We start from the raw sequence: 22,500 nt of genomic DNA, 5'->3' as shown, positions 1-22,500 counted from the left end.
CTCCCTCTTTCATTCTCTCTCGCTCTCCACACACATGCACACAAAATCACCAGTCTAAAAAAATAAAATAAATGGTAGCAGAATGGATTAGCAAGCTGCAGCCCCCCACCCCGATCCTCAAGAGTTTGTTAAGAGGGTCGTACAGTGATAGAGTAAGAGCGTCACAAATTAAAATTGATCCGCAATAAACTTGGCATTTCCTTTCTGCACCGGCTCCCCTCCCCAGATGTGGCCATATGCCTGCCACTCAGAAATGCCTGTTTCTGGACAGCCATTACATTCCCTCAGACAGGCTTTCATTAGAAAGAGAGAGAGAGAGAGAGAGAGAGAGAGAGAGAGAGGTAGATTAGTCGGTACTGGTGAGGGAAATATGCTGTGACAGTGAAGCCTGTCTCACACGTTTTACACAGCATCATCTGGCTCAAACAACACACACACACACAACACACACACACACACACACACACACACACACACACACACACACACAACACACACACACACACACACACACACACACACACACACACACACACACACACACACACACACACACACTTTGCCTTCCATTTGTGCTGTGTGTGAAACCCTGTGTGGCTCGTACAGTTTTTTAACTGCGTAAGCCAAATTCACCCACTTAGATGCACTAAAGGGACGTTTTGGAACAGTGGCCCCATCCTCCAGCTAAGGTTTTCTTTGCAAAGCATTGTGGGATGAGCGCTGCTTCTAACATAGTTTGACACACTATCAAGGCACAGATTCACAGCATTCATTAAGATCAAGAATGTTCGAATTTTAGGATATTGCTGTTGTAGGAACAAAACCTTATACATCCAAAATGATCATTTTACAGGAGAAGCAAAATACATACCATATTTTAATGCAAGTCAATGGAACCTGACAGTTTTCTAAGTCATTTTGGATCATTTCTTTTGGTCCATTCATCATGAAATTTACATAGTGTAAAGCACAACAGGGACTTTCAAATTATGTCAAAAACTGAAAAAACTACAACAATAGTGTTATTAGGTTTTGTTCCAACAACAGCGATATACAAAGTTACAGTGTGAGAATTTTAAAAGGTACAACATTACAGTGATTGAATTTTTCAATATACAGTGTTAGTGTTAGAGGTTTAGCATATCCAGTGTTCTAATATTAAAAATGCATATTATACAGTGTTACAGTATTAGACATTTACATTATACAGTATTACAATGTTAGAATTTCTGGAACACACTATTTTGCAGTGGTAGTCATTAAGCATATGCAGTGCTACATTGTTTTAATTTTATTATGCAGTGTTGTAGATCTAGAAGTTTAAAATATATGAAGTTATAGTATGGGAACCTTAGAGAACACTATATATTTTACAATGTTAGAATAGTAGGACATCCAGTCTTCTGTTTTAGATTGTACTGTGTATTATAGTGATATAATTGTAGAATGTACAGTTAAAATGTTTGAATCATTCAATAGTTATACCTGAGCACAAAGCAGCATTCATTAAAAATCCATAGATTCAGATGCATGTTTATTTTGCATATACTGGTCCTGTTTTGCACATTGGTGTCTGTTGTGGTCATAGTGTGTCTGGTTTATACTGCTGTAATTACCCTAATCATTAAGTTTCCATACTCTGGATAAGTATATTTTGTGGTGGCTCTATATTTTATTTGTATTTATTTGTGAATTTCTGTGTATTCAGTGTTGTGAATCCAAAGACCAGTTTACTAAAGCACCAAATTGCTTGTGTGTGCAAGCCAATAAATTGATTATGAAAACTGCTTCTCGATCGTCAGTGAGCCCACTGAGACATATATAACAATATGCACATCTGAGACAGCTCTGCTGGAATGTGACACTTAATTGGGCTGTGCCAGGAAATAAGTGCTGGAAATATACTACACTCTCTCGCTAATGCTCAGAAACTCTTCATAGCAGAGCACTTAGAGAATAATCTGTAACTGTTAGAACAAAAAAACACCAAAAGACAAAAACCAGGAGTGCAAAATTGAAGACTTGTTTTTTAAAAGGAAGTAGGTCATTGGGGGATGAGCGTCTCCATTTTAATTGGCAGGTTGGGACGACGTTTTAATGGCTAGGGAAAAAAGCAGGATAGCAGGTGTTTAGCGAGAACCAAATGACTTTGGCCATATTGCGACTGATATAAATGATCTTAGCCAAGTTGTATGTGGGGTGCTGTGCTGGATTCCATCCCATAACGAATCTCTCCCTTGATCCACTGCTGTCTTTTCTCCAGCTATGAAACATTCATATGGAATAATAAACATGACACATTTTTAAAAAGAAGACCCAGGAGAGACCAGCTAAGAGAGCAAAAAAGCCATGAATGAGGGAGACGCTGGAAAAGATTGGATACATTAAAAGGAGAGAGAAAGAGGAGAGTGAGGAGAAACAGATGGTGAAAAGAAAGTACAATGACAGTTGAGGTTATTTTCAGGTAATGCAGCGCTGCGGCTCCCTCCAATACGCCCCCATTCATTCTTTTTCATTGCCAGACGATCAAAACAGACACATCTCCCCAGGAAGTTAAGCTTCTTCATGTAGTTTCTGATTTTGTCTGTCAAAACTGCCTACTGTTTGTGTGTCAGCAACAACAGACATCGGATCTCTGGGAAACAGGCCCAGCTTCATCACTGAGGACTGACAGTCTCAGGACACAAAGCAGGCCAGTCTGTTTCTGAGACCTCCTCACTTAGCCTGGGTGGTTTCACTTGTGCATCTGCCTAGAAAATCCCACAATAGTAGAGAAATTCTTAGACACTGAAAAAGGGCATTGAATTCAAATTTAAATGTAATGTATACATCATTTGCACATGAATAAAGTATACTGCATCGGTGCAGTGGAGAAACATAACTATGTTAGCACTAAGCTAACACTGGTACACATGAATATTATTAAGTCATTAATTCATTTTCAACCAAAACTTCACAATGAAAAATTAGTTGCACTGCACTACATTGCAGAGTGTAATGACAACAAACATGGTAATTTCAAGTGATAAATATGAAATAATACAGGCCTCATCTGAAGGTCTGAAAAGCTCTAAGGATTCCCCATGGCATCAACAACAAAATCTTCCAAAAGTAAACTGAGAGCCAAAACTTTGTTGATGTAATGTATTTTATTTTGTGCACAATTACACTGTGTGCACAATTATTAAGCAAGTCTTATTTTTGAGGACTATTTTTATTAATCACCAACTACAGTGCTCTCGGTTAATCCAAAATATTAATAAACCTCAAACATGAATGTTTAAGAAAGTAAAAGTGAGGTTTTGCCTTTCTTAGGAGAATATCTATATGTGCACAATTATTGGGCAACTATAATGGTGCAGAATTATTACGCATCTAAATGAAAAACACACAATTTCCCATCTCACTTTTTTTTATTTTCATCTGTTCAAGTGAGAATTATAAACAACTCAAAACTTTCCAATAAACATTTCTGACATATAAAAAAAATCAGTGACCAATACAGCCACCCTTCTTTTCAATAACAGTGATAAGCCTTCCATTCATGGAGTCAGTCAGTTTCAGATTCAGATTCAGATTCCTTTATTGATCCCCGGGGGAAATTGTTTCTTGATCTGTTGACGATCAACTGTTTGTGCAGCAGCAACCACAGCCTCCCAGACACTGTTCAGAGAGGTGTCCTGTTTTCCTTCACTGTAAATCTCCCATTTAAGAATTGCCCACAAGTTCTCAAGTGGGTTCAGGTCAGGTGAGGAAGGGGGCCATGTCATAAGTTTTTCATCTTTAATGCCTTTACTGGCGAGCCATGCAGAGGAGTACTTGGATGCATGTGATGGAGCATTGTCCTGCATAAAAATCATGGTCTTTTTGAAAGATGCAGATTCTTCCTGTACCACTGCTTAAAGAAAGTGTCTTCTAAAAACTGTCAGTAGGCTTGGGAGTTGACTTTGATCCCATCTTCAACCCGAAAAGGTCCAGCCAGCTCATCTTTAATAATACCAGCCCATACCACCCCCTCCACCTTGCTGGCGTCTGACTCGAAGTGGAGCTCTGTCCCGTTACTGATCCAGCCACGGGCCCATCCATCTGGTCCGTCAAGAGTCACTTTCATTTATTCAGTCCATAAAACCTTTGAAAAATCTGTCTTCAGATATTTCTTGGACCAGTCTAGACAGTTCAGCTTATGTGTCTTGTTCAGTGGTGGTCGGGTTTCAGCCTTCCTTACCTTGGCCATGTCTCTGAGCGCTGAACATCTTGTACTTCTTGGTACTCCAGGGTAGGTTGCAGTTCTGGAATATGACAGAACTGGAAGATAATGGGTTCCTGGTAGCTTCACACTTGATTCTTCTCAAATCCTTGGCAGTTCATTTGCGTCTTTTTTTCCTGAACACATTTCTTGCGACCCTGTTCACTATTTGCAACAAAACGTTTGATGGTTCTGTGATCACGCCCCAATATTGCAGCAATTTCAAGAGTGCTGCATCCCTCTAAGAGACTTTTGGTAATTTTTAACTTTTCAGAGAAAGTTCAATCTCTTTTTTGGCCCATTTTGCCTAAAGAAAAAAGCTGCCTAATAATTATGCACACCTTGATATAGGGTGCTGACCTCCTTGGACCACATCCTCCCTCATTACACAGATACACATCACCTGCTATGCTGTAATCCATTAAGCATTCAAGTTTATCCAGCTTGGAGTTGGAAAATATGCCTAAAAATGATAATATGATCAAAATACTCACTTGCCTAATAATTGTGCACACAGTGTATGTGCACAGCTGAATGAAATCAGTCCAATAAATACTTTTTATCAGTGACTCCAGAAAATGGTACAATTGTGAGAGGTTTAGATTAACTGCAATTTACGTAGTAGCTAAAACTGCAAGCTTTAAATCTAATGTAGTTTTAATGGTTAAAAGGTGCACATATAAATGCATTAATACATCTAATTGCATATTGAGTGAAGGATACACTGTGTAAGTGTAATATATTCTTTGCAAATGATGTAAAATGTAGTAAATTCACTTAATTGTGGACGATAAAACAGTACAACACAGAAAAAGAAACACAGTACCATCCTTTTCTTTCTTTCTCCCTATTATTAGTGTGCACCCGACAGGTATTCTCATGTTCCTAAGCCTGGTCTGAGCATGGTGAAGAGTGATTGTAGCATTTGTAGACAAACTCAGTATGTTATCTATCCACTTGTGTTGGGAGGAAGGCCATGAGTCTACTGACATCAAACGAACTGGCAACAAACAAACTTCCCAGATTTTACTATAAATAGAAGCACAGCAGGTTGAGGACCTTTTGCTTCTCTAGTGTATTCAGTCAGATGAAATGTGGATTATGAAGGCTCACACAGGGAACACAGACATATGGTCATTTCTAATTACCACTTTATTACCAATTATTCTTTTGGGGAACATAATTATCAAAAAATGTGCATCAGTGTTACATGGTTTGTGTTATATTAGACAGTTAAACCTTTCATGCACATATAATGATACTGTAAAACATGAAAGAAAAGATCACAAGCCCTAAATTGAATTGCATATAAAGTGGCACTAGATGAAAATGGCTATAAATCTCATCCCTTTCAGAATATAGAAGGTCTATAGTATTTGTTCTGGCTACTGTACAAAATTTTGTATTCAAATGTACTACAAAATGAAAGGTAGACCAGAATGCATTGATGAATGCACAATTAACTTTTTGAATATTACAATTTCTGAGTATTCAGTAAAACTGTTAGAATGTACTATTTTAATATGTAATCAAATATACTGAATAAAGTATACACTTACGTTGGAATTTTAGAAGATGGCCTGATAGAATCATACAATTTTAGAATGTTACAATACTGAAGTACAAAATGTCAGAAAGTTAGGCTTTTTAAGGTTTTTAGAATGTACAATTGAACAACATGCAAATTTGCAAATGTGCAACATTAGAAGTTTAAGATCTGGTCATTTTTCAATCATAATTTTAAAATGTGCAATATGAAAAGCATAAATAAACAATGTTAGAGTTAGCATTTTAGAACGTTACAATGATAGAACATACAGTTTTAGAAAGTTGAGCAATGTTACAATACTAACATTTTAGAATCTGGCCATTTTAGAATGTGAAATGCAGAAAGAATGAATGTACAGTGTTGAAGTTAGAAGTCAAAATGCTAGAATTTGGGGTTTGAGTTTTTAGGGGTTGCGTTTTATCTTTTTAGAAGGTACATTACTATAAGTCAAGTTTTAGAATTTTTTAAGTTTTGATTTAGAAGTTTAACATTTCTGAATGTTTGGTGATTGAAAGCTAGCTATAATGTACACTTTTACTAATTTACAGTGTACAGTGTTCTAATGTAGAATTTAGAATTTTAGAATGCTCGGTCTTTCAGGCTGGACTGAGCGGAGGGAGGCCAGTCGCTTTCCTCAGAAGTCCGGGTTGTCCGGGGCAACAGCAGGCGACACGGTTCTAGCGAGCACTACACTAGCTGTGCTAGCGCCGGCCCACAACAACATGAGCTGTCAGAAAGGGTTATTTCAGCCCAGTGAATCAGACCGAGGGAGGGAGGGCGAGCGAGCAAGCCAGAGAGAGAGAGAGAGAGAGAGAGAGAGAGAGAGAGAGAGAGAGAGGGAGGGGTAGACAGAGGGTTGACGGGTGGGGGGAGTGTGTGGGAGCAGTACAACAGAGAGCGCGAGCGAGCAAGAGAGAGAGACTTCGTGGGATTCGAGTGTGAGCAAGAGACAGAGAGAAAGACTGGACCGAACGTGCGCACGGACACAGTTGAAAAGCGCGAGGACCGTCGCTGTGTGTGTGTGTGCGCAGTGCACGTGTGTGTATGTGTGTGTATGCGCGCGCGTGTGTGTTGAGTTGCAACGATGTTGGAACACTCGTCCGAGCGAGGCTTTGTGCCCACTGTGTGTGTGGACAGCATGCGCTACCCCACCACCACCACCAACCCCGTCACCATGAGGACCGCTGAGGAACTGCTGCTGAGGTAACACACACACACACACACACACACACACACACACACACACACACATGCACACACAGCGGGAATTCACACTCACACACGCACACACATACACTCGCTCACACACAGCAAAAGACAGAGCTATGTCCAAGCTACAGTTGCGTTACTGGACTGTAGGCTGTGTGTGTTTTTGTTGGATCTACGTTGCCTATGCCTTCTTGGCCATATGAGCAAAACGAAGAGTTGGTGCATCCGTGTAACGTGCAGTGGTCTTTTCTCCTGATGCGCAGTGTGTGTTTGTGTAAAGAGAGCGGTGCACTCGCAAGGGACAGCAGGACGGATGAGAAAGCTGGGTTCGAAAGCCAGCGTGCTTCGGGATAAGCCACAAAAAAGGCCCACAGCTTTTGTTGTGACCTGTTTGTTTCTGTCTATCTGTGTTTTCTGGCCATAAAATAAGCATTTAGCACATAATTTGAAATTCAGAAATTCAGGACATGGGCATATGAAGGGTGGGCTGAAAAAAGGATAGACAGAGACAGAGAGAAGGAAAGAGAGAACAGAGGAAGGGAGGGGGCTACGCTTCACCCCACTGCCAGAAAGATGTTGTGCTTTTGTTTGCATGTCTCTCGGACAGTGGGATTTAGGAGAGACGGAGCGAGGGAGGGAGGGGGGAATTTGGAGCTGTCGACAATAGAACAGCCCAACAATGCGGCTGTCAACCACTTCACAGCTTGTTTTCTCTCTCTCTCTTTCTTTCTCTGACTCTCTCTCTCTCGAGCTCTTTATTAATTTCCATGATCACAGAAGTGAGCACTAATTAGTTTGGTTGGATGGGTGTGGGCATGATGTGAAATACGTTAGACTGAAATGGGGTACGGGGGCATTAGAGTGAGGGTGTAAGGGTGTGATGGGGTAAAGGGGGCAGTAGTATGTAATCTGGAGGGAAATAATGGGGTTAAAAGAAGTATGTTGGCATATAGTGGTGTATACCCTTGCATGATGTGGAATTCTGGGTTGTAGTAGGGTATTTAGGAAGTAGAATGCAGTTTTTTTGGGATGTGTTAGACCATGGCCCATTAGAATGCATTACATAGTATTTTACAGGCATTAGTATGCAGTTTTTTGGATATAGAAGGTTACAGAGTGCTACAATGGAGAGTCATGGAGTACAAAGATTTTCGAATGTAATAAGGTATAGAAGCGTTGCAATGCAGAGAATTGAAGTTTAATGGAGTATAGAAGCACTAGAATGCTGTCTGTTGGAGCGTATATACTCCAGCATGGAGTGGAGTATATTGGGTTTAGAGAAGAGGAGTATAGGGACTTTTGAATGTACTTTGCTGGAGAGTCAAGGGTTAAAGTGGCATTAGAATGTAATTTATTGGGGAATAATAGAGTATGTTAGCATTACAGTGTTTATTGGTGCATAATGGGGTATGGGGCATTACAATGTACTTCATTTGAATATAATGGGGTTTAGGGACATTAGAATGTATTATATTGGAGGGTAATGGACTTAGAATATAGTTTATTGGACAGTAATAGAGTATACTGGCAATAGTATGTAGTAGAGAGTATTGAAGTATACTGGTAGGCCACGTAAAATAACAGAGCGGGGTCAGCGGATGCTGAGGTACATAGTGCACAGAGGTCACCAACTTTCTGCAGAGTCATTCACTACAGACCTCCAAACTTCATGTGGCCGTCAGATTAGCTCAAGAACAGCATAGAGAGCTTCATGGAATGGGTTTCCATGGCCGCCACTGGACTCAAGCAGTGGAGATGTGTTCTCTGGCGTGATGAATCATGCTTCTCCATCAGATCTCCATCAATCTGATGGATCAGTCTGGGTTTGGTGGTTGCCAGGAGAACGGTACTTGTCTGATTGTACTGTGCCAAGTGTAAAGATTGGTGGAGAGGGGGTTATGGTGTGGAGTTGTTTTTCAGGAGGTGGGCTTGGACCCTTAGTTCCAATGAAAGGAACTGTTAATACATGAGCAGACCAAGAGATTTGGACAATTTCATGCTCCCAACTTTGTGGAAACAGTTTGGGGATGCCCCCTTCCTGTTCCAACATGACTGCACACCAGTGCACAAAGCAAGGTCCATAAAGACATGGGTGAGCGAGTTTGGTGTGGAAGAACTTGACTGGCCTGCACAGGGTCCTGACCTCAACCTGATAGAACACCTTTGGGATGAATTAGAGCGGAGACTGAGAGCCAGCAGACAAGCGAATACTTTTGGAAACATAGTGTAGTTTTTTGGAGAGTAATGGAGTATAGTGTCTTTCGAATGTAGTTTATTTGAGAGTGATGAAGTATAGGGGCATTAGAATGTTGTTTATTGGAGATTAAGGGAGAAAAGGGGCATTAGAATGTAGTATATTGGAGAGTAATGGAGAACAGGGCCATTAGAATGTAGTTTATTGGAGAGTAATAAAGTATGGGGCATTAGAATGTCGTTAATTGGAGATTGATGGAGAAAAGGGGCATTAGAATGTAGTATATTAGAGAGTAATGACGTATAGAGAAATCAGAATGTATTTTATTGGAGAGTAGTGGAGTATAGCCGAATTAGAGTGTAGTTTATTGGAGGGTTATGAAATATAGGATATTAGAAAGTTGTATATTGAAGAGTAATGGGGAATAGGGGCATTAGAATGTAGTTTATTGGAGAGTAATGAAGTATGGGGCATTAGAATGTTGTTAATTGGAGAGTAATGGAGAATAGGGGCATTGGAATGTAGATTATTGGGGAGTAATGGAGTATAGTGGCATTAGAATGTCGTTTATTGGAGATTGATGGAGAAAAGGGGCATTAGAATGTAGTATATTGGAGAGTAATGATGTATAGAGAAATCAGAATGTAGTTTATTGGAGAGTAATGGAGAATTGGGGCATTAGAATGTGGTGCTGGGGTGTAGTGTGTGGCCTAGTAGGAGGAGCGTGTTGGTTTAAAGACTGGATTTATGGCTTTCAGCTCATTGAGTGCGCTTGTGCTAAATGGCTTTTAAAACTGGCCCATAGGACCATGAATCTCCCCAATGACCACAGCCAACGCCTACTGACATCACACACACACACACACACACACACACACACACATGCATACACATCTAACTCACCCATAAGTCAGTTGGTTCCAGCAAAGATTGTTGAACAAAAACATTCATGCCACTGTGTGTGTGTGTGTGTGTGTGTGTGTGTGTGTGTGTGTGTGTGTGTGAATGTATGCGTATGTGCGCAATTCATTACAGAAATTCAACCCATGGGTTAGCTATTGTCTCACTGCTATGATTGAGTATATTCAACAAATTGCCTCTTTTGAAACGTTTTACATTTGACACACACATATAGAAAAAATGATTTATGACTGTATGTGGGAAACTTATACATGGATCAAATGAACATGATTGCCATACTGAATTACACTTTTGTGTTTGCCCCGAGGCTTTTTGATACAATATAATGTTCTGTTCCCATAGGCCTATTGATTTCTGCTGGTAACCCCTGTCACCATTATGAATTGATTTCATGTGGAGGCCTTTGGGTTTGATGACTGTAATTATAATTGATTGTAAGGTGTATTACTGACAATGGAGAGAACGCACATGTCTTATTTTGGCCTGCTTAGGACTCCCATTTAGGTTTGTGCGTGTTGGCATTCATTTTTCGGACAAAAATGTCATCATTTTGTTTTAAATCCAGAGAATAGCTAGATTAACAATATATATATGTACATATAGGTAATTAATTATTGTTACATTTAAATGCAAATATATAAAATACATATGAGAAGTACTGTCACTACATATAGGTACGTACATGTAACGTGAAACATAGAGGATGTATTATTACTTAGAGGTACCTACATATACATACCATATGTATTCTGACCCTACATCCTGACAAAGTACAAAACCCAGTGTGTGTTTGTGTGTGTGTTACAGAGAGCCAGAGAGATCACCTTCCCCGTACAGGTCAGAAGTAATGATAGCTCTTATCTCTTATCCTGTTGGTGCTCTGGGTTAGCTTTGTTCCTCACAGCCCAGACACACATGAAAGACTGTACTTGCTGCCTTAAGCCACACTTACAACTCCTGTAAAACCTCTACCACAAAAGTTTGGATTTGTAGTCTGCAATTAGTGGCGGGGAAACCCTATCATTGTGGTGAAGCAAGACGGTGGTGGTTACGTAGGAAAATATGTGTGTGGACGCGGACAGAGAATGATGGAATGCAATTGTGTGTGTATGTGTATGTATGAGTGGGGATAGACAAGCAAGCGTGTGTGTCATATGAAACATTATTTGGGATACATTCTCTCTGTCGTTTCCTGCATTATACTATACTATGTTATGCAAAACAGCAACAAAATGTTTACTGTATCAACATCTCATACATATTTTTTCATGTTTTTTAGGAATTTACATTTGTAAACACAGCGACTCTTTACATTGTGCGAATAATTCATGCACAATGCATTATTAGTATTGTATATGTCCATCCATCCATCCATTTTCTAAGCCACTTCTCCGTCAGGGTCGCAGGGGGGGTGCTGGAGCCTATCCCAGCAGTCTTCGGGCGAAAGGCAGGATACACCCTGGACAGGTCGCCAGTCCATCGCAGGGCGTATTGTATATGTGCTTATCCCAAATCACAAAATTCTTATTAAGTCAGTAATTGTAATGTAACTGTAAGAAATTAAGTGTTTATAACGGGTTACACTACTTTTTCACATTTGGCAGACGACAAACAGCTTACATCATGTTACAGAGGTAGGTGAATGTATAGTTAGGAATCTTAAGTTTAGTTAGGGTGTGCATGGAAAGCAGCAACATGATCCACTACACTATAGCAACCTCTGCACTGTAATGTATTACTTTGTAATGAATTACAACCCAACAGTGCGGACGAAGTGCAATGCAAGGATGACAGTGTTCAACACAGGAGCTTATTGTTGATATACAAATATATAAAATGACAGTAGTTGCTTTAAATCACATCTCCTGCTACTTAGATTAGTCAATTTATTGAAGAAAACATGGAAAATAAATAATGAACAACAAGAATCTTCTTGCATTTCTTGTTCATTAAGAGAAGAACATTGTTTTTCATCCCCTATATTATTCGCTTAAATATTTACTATATATGGTGAGTGTAGTTGTAGGAGAATGACCTGTCCCTGGTTGCCTGCAGCAGAACTGAAGGCTCACTGAAGCTGCACGAGTTTCACAATGAAAATAAATGAGGAGCTGTGACCACTGGTCCCTCGGTCCTTCACTAATGAGGAGAGAGAGAGAGAGAGAGAGAGAGAGAGAGAGAGAGAGAGAGAGAGAGAAACAGATAGCAGCAATAGTCAGGTTTGTTTGGGCTGATATGCAGGGGACAGGGACGGTTTTATGGAGACAATAAGAAAAGAGAAAATGAGGAAAGAAAACAGGAAATAAGAAAAAAGGACCATAACGAATGTAAAACATTCAGAGAAATACCCCCCTCTTTTCTACCAAAGAACCATCCAATTAAACCAGTAAGGTTGACTGCACTGGGCAGAAATGGTCCAGCTGCCACAAAGAGGGGACTTGTCCCTGGCTAGAGATGTTCTGCCACAATACGAAAAAATCTCAGTTTGTAAGGCTGCAATATTAGTTGGTATTTCAAACCTTGAAACTGTCCTGTTCATTGTGAGAAACGTTTCTGATGAATGGACCAACAGAAATCAGATCACAGGAATCAGATTTGTATATTTATTAAGCTTGTTCTGAGTGAAAACTCTTAACACATCTTACAAAGATGACCACAAAGCGAAAGGCTCTAAAAACTAAGCAAACATATAGTTTCACAAAATTAATCAGCGTTTGTAATGTGAATAAATAGGGCTGTACTGTATTAATTACAGCTGATACTACAAATTAATCAACCTCACTTGTTAGTGAGCCAATCTAAACAATCTGACTGGCTTTAAGCATTTATAAACCCTTAACCCACTTAAAAGGCCAGGGCCCGCCAATTTATTTATTACACACTTCTATAACCTAAGAATAGCTTAATTGCATAGTGTATAATAAGTCTGGACCTGCCATCAGGTCCTGGCCATTTAAGGGCTGCTTAAATGAACTGCTGTTTGCTGTTGTTTAAGTTTGAAGACAATGAAACACTAAAGCTTAACTTCAAAGATGTATTATTTAAGCTGAGTTGGCATAAGGGAAGAACGAGGGGGCTTTGTATAATAAGGGCTGGAATGTGATATGTAGCTGCTCCTTCTTCTGCATTTGAGTGCATGTGCATATATACGTGCAGGGGTTAGTCCACATTCCAGCATTCCATCCAGGATACAACAGACTAATTTCATAATCTGTGTACAGTATGTGTGTACAGAGATGAGTGTGTTTCTGATGTTAATCTCATTACGAGACAAATGCATGCACGTGTGTGTATTTATGATGTTACAGGATGCATATATATATGCTACTGTTCAAAAGTTTGGAGACTGTTTTATTTACTGCTTTTTATATTACAATACTATAATTGTTTAGTACTATTTTGTTGTAGATACTTGTGTAAATGATTGAAATATGATGCTAATATTCAATAGGTTTCAAAGGATTGGTAAAAATGAAGAAATTTTCAATATAATTATCATAATAATTGAGAAAGCTATGTAGCTTCCACTATATGCCTCATGTTCCAAAAGAGGTGACCAAATAGCTGTTTATAATAATTTCAACAAAACATTGATATAAGTAGATAATTATATATTATTTAATAACGTCTCCTCTTTTTTTACTATCATAACTCTTACATTAGACAAAAACAGACATTAGTTTACATTTTTGTTGTCCAGTTCAGTTCATCTCAATCAACACTGTATAATTTATTACTGAATAAGGATTATTCACATAATAAGTGATTCAAAACTTTTAAACTGTACGGTCTATAATTACGTGTGTGTGTGTGTGTGTGTGCAAGAGATATTAAGCTGGTTACAGGCCGTAGTTTCTGGCTCTGTCGTGTTTATGCTGGAGCCCAAATGAGGCTGCTGGCTGTTTTGCATAATCCATGAGTTAATCAAATATTCATGAGCACAAACAGACTCATCTGACTGAACGCTGACAACACATCTATATGGAAACACACACACACACACCTTCATGCACATGGAGCCTAAAGCACCCTAGGACTTGAAATTTGTTGAATCTGCCTAATCTGACGGTCCGAACCCGATGGTATCTGTTGCTTTCTGTCATGTTCTGAAGTTATTTCCTGAATATGTGTCAGGCTTAGGTCTGTCTAAAATGTAATGTTTGGGCTGTCTCAGCTTGCCTCGCATTCTTAGCAGATTTTACTCTGCATATACCTGCTTTAGTCTTATGGCTTACTTTATTCTTCTGCTCTACTTTCATTACTTACTTTTAATCTGTGGGACACAGCCACTACAGTTATTAGCAAAATTTAGCATCAAGGTCCAGCTTGTGAGATAATGCGTGCTAAAGGGATGTTTATATTTAATTTGGACAAAGAAAAAAAAGTGATATTTGTAATATGTTCAGAATATACAGAAAGAGCTTTAGGATGAAACAGGTGAAGGGCAACATCCTGCTTTATAGACTGAAAACCTTTGAGATGCTGTTTAAAAGCATGAAGCATGGCTTTTTATATATTATTGATCTCTGATCTAATGATGGTTGCTATGATTGATGTTGTATGGTAAATTAAAATCCCAGGCTTATAGCATAATAAGGCTTATTATTTATTAACAACAGGGATATCAATACAAACTGACTAAGCTATTCTTAGGCTATAGAAGTGTGTAATAAAACTTTGGGCCTGCTGGTGGGCCCTGGCGTTAAAGAGATTAACCAGCGCTATCATTAAAAATGTGACCCTCTGGTGGTTCGGGTTAGTTTCTAACAGGATTTTGTTGAGCACAGATCAGTTTTGGAATAAAACGGTTTGCAAATGCGGTTTGGGTCATGTCAGTTTTGGACAGAAAGTTCACTTAAAAGCTAATGCACACACCTCCACACACACACACACACACACACACACACACACACATACGTTCTCAAAGATACAGAGCCACCAACTTATAACAACCCTCACGCTCACACACATGCACACCTTGTCCCAAACACCTACTGCACCACCGACCCATAGCCACACCCACTCACAGACACATCCCTTTAAACAAACGCACACATACACGCACTCAGTACCACTAACTGTCCTGTCCACCCTTCACACACACACTGCAACAAACAAACACACACTCCACTCAAATCACATTCACATACGTACTCTTTCACTGAGACACGCGTTCATAGATACGCACTCCCAACATCACAGCTACCCATCTTTTACCTCTTCCTGTCCCTCGTTTAGATGCGTCTCTCTCTCTCTGTCTCTCTCTCTTTCTCTTGCTGTTTCTCTGTCTGTGATTTGAACTTCAGGGTGTGCTATTTTTGTCTCTGTGTACTGCAGCCTGCCAGCTCTGCCTCGCTCACTTGCTTCTCTCTCTCTCCATTTTCTCTGTTTCTATGTTTCCCATTTCTTTCTTTCATCACTTCTCTATACCTTTTTCTTTCTCTCTCTTTCTCACCCCTCTCTCGACCCCTTCCCCCTCTCTCTCTCTCTCTTGCTCTCTCTCTCTCTTGCTCTGTCTCTCTCGCTCTCTGTCTGTCTGTCTGTCTGTCTCTTGCTCGCTCCCCCTTTCCTCTCCCTCTCTCTCTCTTTTCCTCTTGTGCATGCTCCTCCTATGTGGTCAATCAATATGTGTTACAGGCCAGCTGGGCCCAGACCCAGGGGAGGAAAAGAGAGAGAGAGAGAATGTGCGTGTGTGCATGTGTGTGTGTGTGTGTGTGTGTGTGAGAGAGAGAGAGATAGAGAGAGAGAAAGAGAGAGAGAGAGGAAGAAAGAGAGATGGATAAAGACAGAAGCAGAGGGGGGTTTGCTCATAGCAGCTTCACAAAATGAGAGAGAGAGCAGAATAAACAAAAGAAAAAGGAGGAGGGGAGGGTTAACAATAACAACTCCAAGAGAACAAGGCCAGAGTGACCTTTGACATCAGAGAGAGAGAAAGAAAGATGAGTGTGAGAGACAAGGGAGCGAGAAAGCGGGGAACAAGGGAGAGAGATGAAGAAGAGAGGAAGTGGAGGATAAGGAGCGTAGGAGAGATAAAATGAGAGAAAGAAAAAATAGGAGAGAGGGAGACAGATAGAGATAGAGAACAGAAGAAGAGAGAAAGATTAGCGCAAAAGACAAGAGAAAGAGGAAAAAGGGAGAGAAATGAAGGAGAGAGAAAGTAGAGGATGACGAAGGAAGGAGAGATAAAATGAGAGAAAAAAGGGAGAGAGGTAGACAGAGGGAGGGGGAAAGAGGACGAAAGAGCATGAGAGCAGAGTAACAGATAATGGAGGGAGAGAGAGAGAGATGGAGAGAGAGAAAGAAAGGGAGAATGGTTAAGTAGGAACTGTGGGGGCTGAGGTCCATTGTCTTGTGTGAAAAGGGAAAAAATGAAATTCAGCAGCCTCAAACAGGCTTTCATCGAAAGCCTTCTCATCCCTGAATGAGAAACAGAGAGAAAGAGATGGAGGATGAGGGGAAGATGGAGTGAGGGATGCTTAGGCTGTAATTTTGCATATTGTTACTGTAATATTGTATATTGTATGCTGTGAAATGATGTATTGTAATATTTTACCCCTTTCAAAAGCTGTAGTCCACACAATTCTCAACTTTTAGGGCTTTTGTTCACCTCTTGATTTATGATAATGATATAAACTAATCTGAACTTTCAAACTCTTCCAAACTATTTACCTTTAAGCTTGAAAGTCATTCAGAATGTAACTGACAGAATTCTGATAACTGTGGCCAGAATAGCATGCAGTTGATATGAAACGATTCATACATCGATGGGCGGAGCATCTGAAGCTGAGACTAATGTTAGGCTAATAAAGCTCCACTTACCATATAGATGAACTTTGTAGGTCTACAATTACAGACTGTAGTCCATCTGCTTCTCTGGATACTTTGTTAGCTGCCTTTTACCCTGTTCTTCAGTGGTCAGGACCTGCATAGGACCACCACAGAGCAGGTATTATTTGGGTGGTGGATCATTCTCAGCACTGCAGTGACACTGACATGGTGGTGCTGTGTTAGAGTGTGTTGTGCTGGTACGAGTGGATCAGACACTGCAGTGCTGCTAGAGTTTTTAAACACCTTAGTGTCACTGCTGGACTGAACAGAATAATCCACTAACCAAAGAAAATACAGGCAACAGCGTCCTGTGGCCACAGGATTGTGACCACTGATGAAGGACTAGAAGATGTCCAACACAAACAGCAGCACAAGGTGGACCAACAAGGTAGGAGTGTCTAATAGAGTGGACAATGAGTGGACACAGTGTTTAAAAAGTCCAGCAGTGCTGCTGTGTCTGGTCAACTCATACCAGCGCAACAAATAATACCTGCTTTCTGGTGGTCCTGTGGGGGTCCTGACCATTGAAGAAAAGGTTGAAAGATGGTCTACAGTCGGTAATTGTAGTACTACAAAGTGCATATATATGGTAAGTGGACATGATAAAATGGACAAAGAGTGTCAATACAAGGTAGGTGTACTTATTGAAGTGGCTGGGACAGTTAATAATGTGCAGAATTGAACATCTGTTAACTGAATATATTATCGCAGCTTTGGAAAAATAAATGACGTGTATTTGTTCACTCACCTAACAGTGATGTGTATGTGCACTACTGAGTTTGTTGCGGCAATAGGGATTTAATGCTAATATGCAGAAACATTGTGGGCTTTTATTGGAAGCCGGTTTGGCATGTACTGCCCCCTCTACACACACATGTGCACTCACACACATTCTGTGATGGTGCTGCACTTATTCCTCTGTGTTAGCACTAATGGTAAATAATAAATGGCAGCAGAGGAAAGCGAGTGCTTTTTCCTATGCACGCTTCTATTCTGCTCCATTCTTTTCCTGCTTTAGTAGTCCTGGGCTCGGTTTGGATCCAGACCCGCCACCCTTTTAGAGCCGTGAATCCATCAGACCTGAGCAAAAAAGCTCTGAATTCATGAATTGCCTTTTTTATTGCATTATCCCTTGTGAGAGTACATCGTTTGTATGAAATATTTCCAATTTTCATTCGTCGAAAAGTGAAATCGAGCATTTGTGGCGCCTCCTGGCACCAGGGCAGTGGATTATGGTTACAATTTGCTACATTCAAAGAGCCACACATTTATACACACACTTGTAATAATGGTATTAACCCACAGTAGAGAAGGGGTGTTATTTGAAAAAGCGGGATTTTTCAATAAAACTGGAAAGTGAGGCCCGCAGTGAAGACTGTACAAAAGGAATGTCTGTTACCTCCTATTGGGCTGGTAACTAAATGAGATGCACATCAATTAAAACATAAAAGTCACTAAAAGGTTCCCATCTGGTGCAAGTTTTTTTTTCATAGTCTGTCAGAAAATCTCCTAACGATGAGATAAAATGGATGTTAAGAGGAGATGTCAAACAACAGCACAATATAATAAGTTATCTGTTTAATGAAGAAAATCCTCTTTTGTGAATCCCCCTCACCCCCCACCTACCTTGGCCCCCTGTTTCTTTACTGTTTCTTTGTGTAGATCATATTAGGGCAGACCAGAAAGAGCAACTTAACATGGTTTCTATATTGACCTGTTAATTGTGCTAAAAAGTGTCTGTTGGCAGGCGTAGAAGAGACACGCAGGGTAAAAATGTGAACTTGTCTTGACTTTCTGCTGATGAGCACGGAATATGAAAACTATCTGTGACATTGTAGCTGACGGTAACAAATGAACATGGCTCATTTTCTTGGAAATACATTCACTGTCCACATTATTAGAAACACCTACCTTGTACTTCTACTCACTGGCCCCTTTTTAGAAACACCTACCTTGTACTTCTACTCACTGGCCTCTTTATTAGAAACACCTACCTTGTACTTCTACTCACTGGCCTCTTTATTAGAAACACCTACCTTGTACTTCTACTCACTGGCCTCTTTATTAGAAACATCTACCTTGTACTTCTACTCACTGGCCCCTTTTTAGAAACATCTACCTTGTACTTCTACTCAGTGGCCTCTTTATTAGAAACATCTACCTTGTACTTCTACACACTGGCCTCTTTATTAGAAACATCTACCTTGTACTTCTACACACTGGCCTCTTTATTAGAAACATCTACCTTGTACTTTTACACACTGGCCCCTTTATTAGAAACATCTACCTTGTACTTCTACACACTGGCCTCTTTATTAGAAACATCTACCTTGTACTTCCACTCACTGGCCACATTATTAGAAACACCTGCCTCGTACTTCCACTTACTAACCACTTTATTAGAAACACCTCCCTTGTACTTCCACTCACAACTTAACAAGGACCATCTACCTTTACTTTCACTGGCTATGTTATTAGGACTTTCTAACCTGAACATCTACTCACTGACCACTGTATAAGCTCCACCTTCCTTATAGGTCATCCTATTCATCCTTGGTCAGTTTTACTGGTCAGATAATATGTGTGTGTAAGAAATTATTTATTCCAGTTGTTTTGGGGTAACCATGTTTATTTCTACCATTATGTTATTGCAGTAATAATACTTCTACCTGAGGATGGTTTTAGGCTACTCTTTCTTCGTTTGCTAACACAGCTCAGCTTCAGCCCAGCAAGAGAACTGAATTTGTTGAAGCTCCTCCAGTGTTTTGGGAAGGAGGACACTGACCTACTTTTCCATCTGGTCTTGTGATTTTTGTGAATGATTTTATTAAAGCCTGTACATGTGGACTTCAACGCTTTACTTGAAGTCTTAGTTAGCATACAGAATGGTGAGGGTTGTGAAGGGATGAATGTGTGTGTGTGTGTGTGTGTGTGTGTTTGTGTGTGTGTGTGTGTGTGTGTGTGTGTGTGTGTGTGTGTGTGTTTCCCCTGACCCACTTCCTCCACACTGTCTCCAGCTCTCTGCAGGAGAAGCTCAAGTGCGGAGTGCTGTTGCCCCAGGGGTAATAGAGAGAGAGAGAGAGAGAGAGAGAGTGTGAGAAAGAGAGAGATGGATAAAGAGAGAAGAGAAAAATCTCACCATCCTCATCCGTCCCACAACCATGTGACCGGAAAGAGTCATCTGCATGAATAAATGAGCTCACAAATTGTGATACGCATGATGATGAACACACAATTACAGCCATATATTGTTTATACCACTACAAATGTTGGAATATATTGCTGCAATATACTGCGTTTCAAAATGAGTGAATATTTGCAAAAAACAATAAAGTTTATCCATTTGAACATTAAATATCTTGTCTTTGTAGTGCATTCAATTGAATATAGGTTGAAAAGGATTTGCAAATCATCATATTCTGCATTTATTTATGTTTTACACAACGTCCCAGCTTCAATGGAATTGGGGTTGTAGATATATATACATGCAGTATATTATGGGCAATATATTCCCAATTTCAACTAATAATAATAATAATAATAATAATGATAATAATAAATATCAACACTATAAGAGTATTTAGTCTTACATTTTTAGTCTTATTTTAGTCTAACAACTTAAAAAAGATGGTTCTTCAAGGGTTCTTAAGTCATTGTGCTCTCTACAGAACCACCTCGTGCTTCAGACTGATGGACAACGTGCTGTGGTCCTAAATAGAATCAAAAAGAGTTCTTCTAATATTGTAACAATAGCAGAACCCATTTTCAAGTTCTATACAGAACCGCATACAACACATTCTCCATAATTCTGGCGAACAACGTCATGCAAAGCACCATTTAAGCATGAAAGGGTTCTATACAGAGCGCGAGGCAAGATGGTTAAACCGTCCGCTGCAGCGGCGCGATCGACCACGCCCCCCGAACTAGACGGAGCAAGAGAAAGCACGTGACGTCCCGTCCGCGCGGCAGAAAAGGGGATGGGCGTGTTTTTTGGGGGGAGAGGGAGATTTGGAAGGAGGAGGAGGAGGAGGAGAGAAAAAGACTCCCCAAAAAATACCCCACCCCAGCCCCTCGGATGGGGGTTGGAGGAGAATGTGACCCACCGCGCGCTTTCGTGTGTGTGTGTGTGTGTGTGTGTGTGTGAAGGCACCTGTCCCTCTCCGTCTTTGCCTCACCCTCCCAGAAAACGCAGTTGTGCACAACTGGGCAAAGCGCGTGCTGTAGAACGAAAGGGAGCAGAGCAGACAGTGCGGGAGAAGCGCAGAAGCCCAGAAGCAGCAGAAGCAGGCAGGCAGTGTAACACTGGTGCAAAGAAAAGCAAGGCGGTGCGCTCGGTCGCACGGACACACACTCACACACACGCGCGCGGTCGGACCATGTCTTCGTCCTATAACCTGGATTTTCTTCCCGAGATGATGGTGGACGGTCGCCTGGAGAGACTGTGAGTGAGGATGATGAGCACTTTGTTCTGAGCACTATTTACACACCCGAGACAATGCACGTTCTCGGTAACGTGGACGCGCTTTGCTGACGGGAGCACGCGGGCTGTTCCGGCCCACGCGCGTAGCGGTTTTGTTCAGAGCCAAATGAAGGAGGAGGAAAATGCGTTTTTTCGCAGAGCGGACGTAAAATCACTGCTCCGTTTGTTGAATATGTTCGGGGCTTTCGTCTCAGTGAAGCACGCGGTCCTGGGTCTGGAAAGTGCCCGGATTTGGGGCTGGAGATGAGCTGCTGGCGCTAAGGGGCCGTGTGTGTGTGTGTGTGTGTGCGCGCGCAAGACTGTGACAGGATTGTTTTATTGTGCACGGCTGTGAGTCCTGTAGGAATGCTTTGAGATAGGACTGTATTATAGGAATAGCAGTGTGTTAGTTCAGGAGTCTGCAGTTTAAGGAGGTTCACGAGTGTCTGGTTGGTGGTTCAAGAGTGACTTCATGATGGAAGAGAGTGTTTCAGATTGGGATGTACTGCAGGTGAAGTTGAAGGTGTGTGATGATACACATTATTTAGAAAAGAATTTGAAAGAAAAATGCCAAGTATAATCAGCAATGTTGTTGGACAGCGTTTTACAACGCTAGAGCCGGGAGGCAGGAGGAGTGCTGAGGCCCGTTGTTGCTTAGCCAGCTAACTTCAAACAGGCCCATATCCTAGGTTTTTCTTGTATTTTATTTTTTGTTCTGCTGACGTCCACTAAACATGTTAGTTTTATGTTTTATATGCTGTGGTGCCACTACTGGACTTAAGGCTTGGGCCAGCTGGAAGAGCGTAGAGGAGTGTGAGGGCTCCCGAAAAGCCATGCACTGCTTTTGTGCAGTTTAATGTGTTAGATGTTGTGTTAAAGTTGAGATGTGTGAATATTTTGGCTGGGGTGGATTGTGTCCTGATCAGCTAAGTAATGTGTTTTGCCATCGTTGTGTTACATTTACAGTACATAACATTTTCCTGATCAGAAAGCGGAAGACTCCTGGTCTTCTTCAGCACCAATGCTACAATACCAAAAACAATCAGAATTGACCAGTATGACCATTTGCAAACCTCTATTTTAATCCTTTAAAA

General features: G+C 40.7%; 1 protein-coding gene across 26 annotated transcripts in view; it reads left to right on the top strand.

The window, feature by feature from the left end:
• The window catches only part of celf2 (cugbp, Elav-like family member 2), a 200,679-nt gene that overhangs the window by 72,545 nt on the left and 105,634 nt on the right, over positions 1 to 22,500 (top strand). For 14 of the 26 annotated variants that reach the window (XM_017707627.2, XM_037538321.1, XM_017707622.2 and 11 more), the window contains exons 1-2: positions 6,705 to 6,998; positions 10,927 to 10,956. The exons of 1 other annotated variant lie outside the window; for it this stretch is intronic. In XM_017707627.2, the coding sequence (XP_017563116.1) occupies positions 6,880 to 6,998; positions 10,927 to 10,956 (149 nt within the window). In that variant the 5' untranslated portion in view covers positions 6,705 to 6,879. Of the gene's footprint in view, positions 1 to 6,703; positions 6,999 to 10,926; positions 10,957 to 21,060; positions 21,389 to 22,500 lie in introns of those variants that run through there. 11 more of the 26 variants (XM_037538299.1, XM_037538287.1, XM_017707615.2 and 8 more) reach the window with 7 other exon arrangements.

Source organism: Pygocentrus nattereri, chromosome 1 (assembly GCF_015220715.1).
Source record: "Pygocentrus nattereri isolate fPygNat1 chromosome 1, fPygNat1.pri, whole genome shotgun sequence".
Taxonomy (NCBI): Eukaryota; Metazoa; Chordata; class Actinopteri; order Characiformes; family Serrasalmidae; genus Pygocentrus; species Pygocentrus nattereri.
This window is presented reverse-complemented; position numbering and strand designations above follow the sequence as displayed.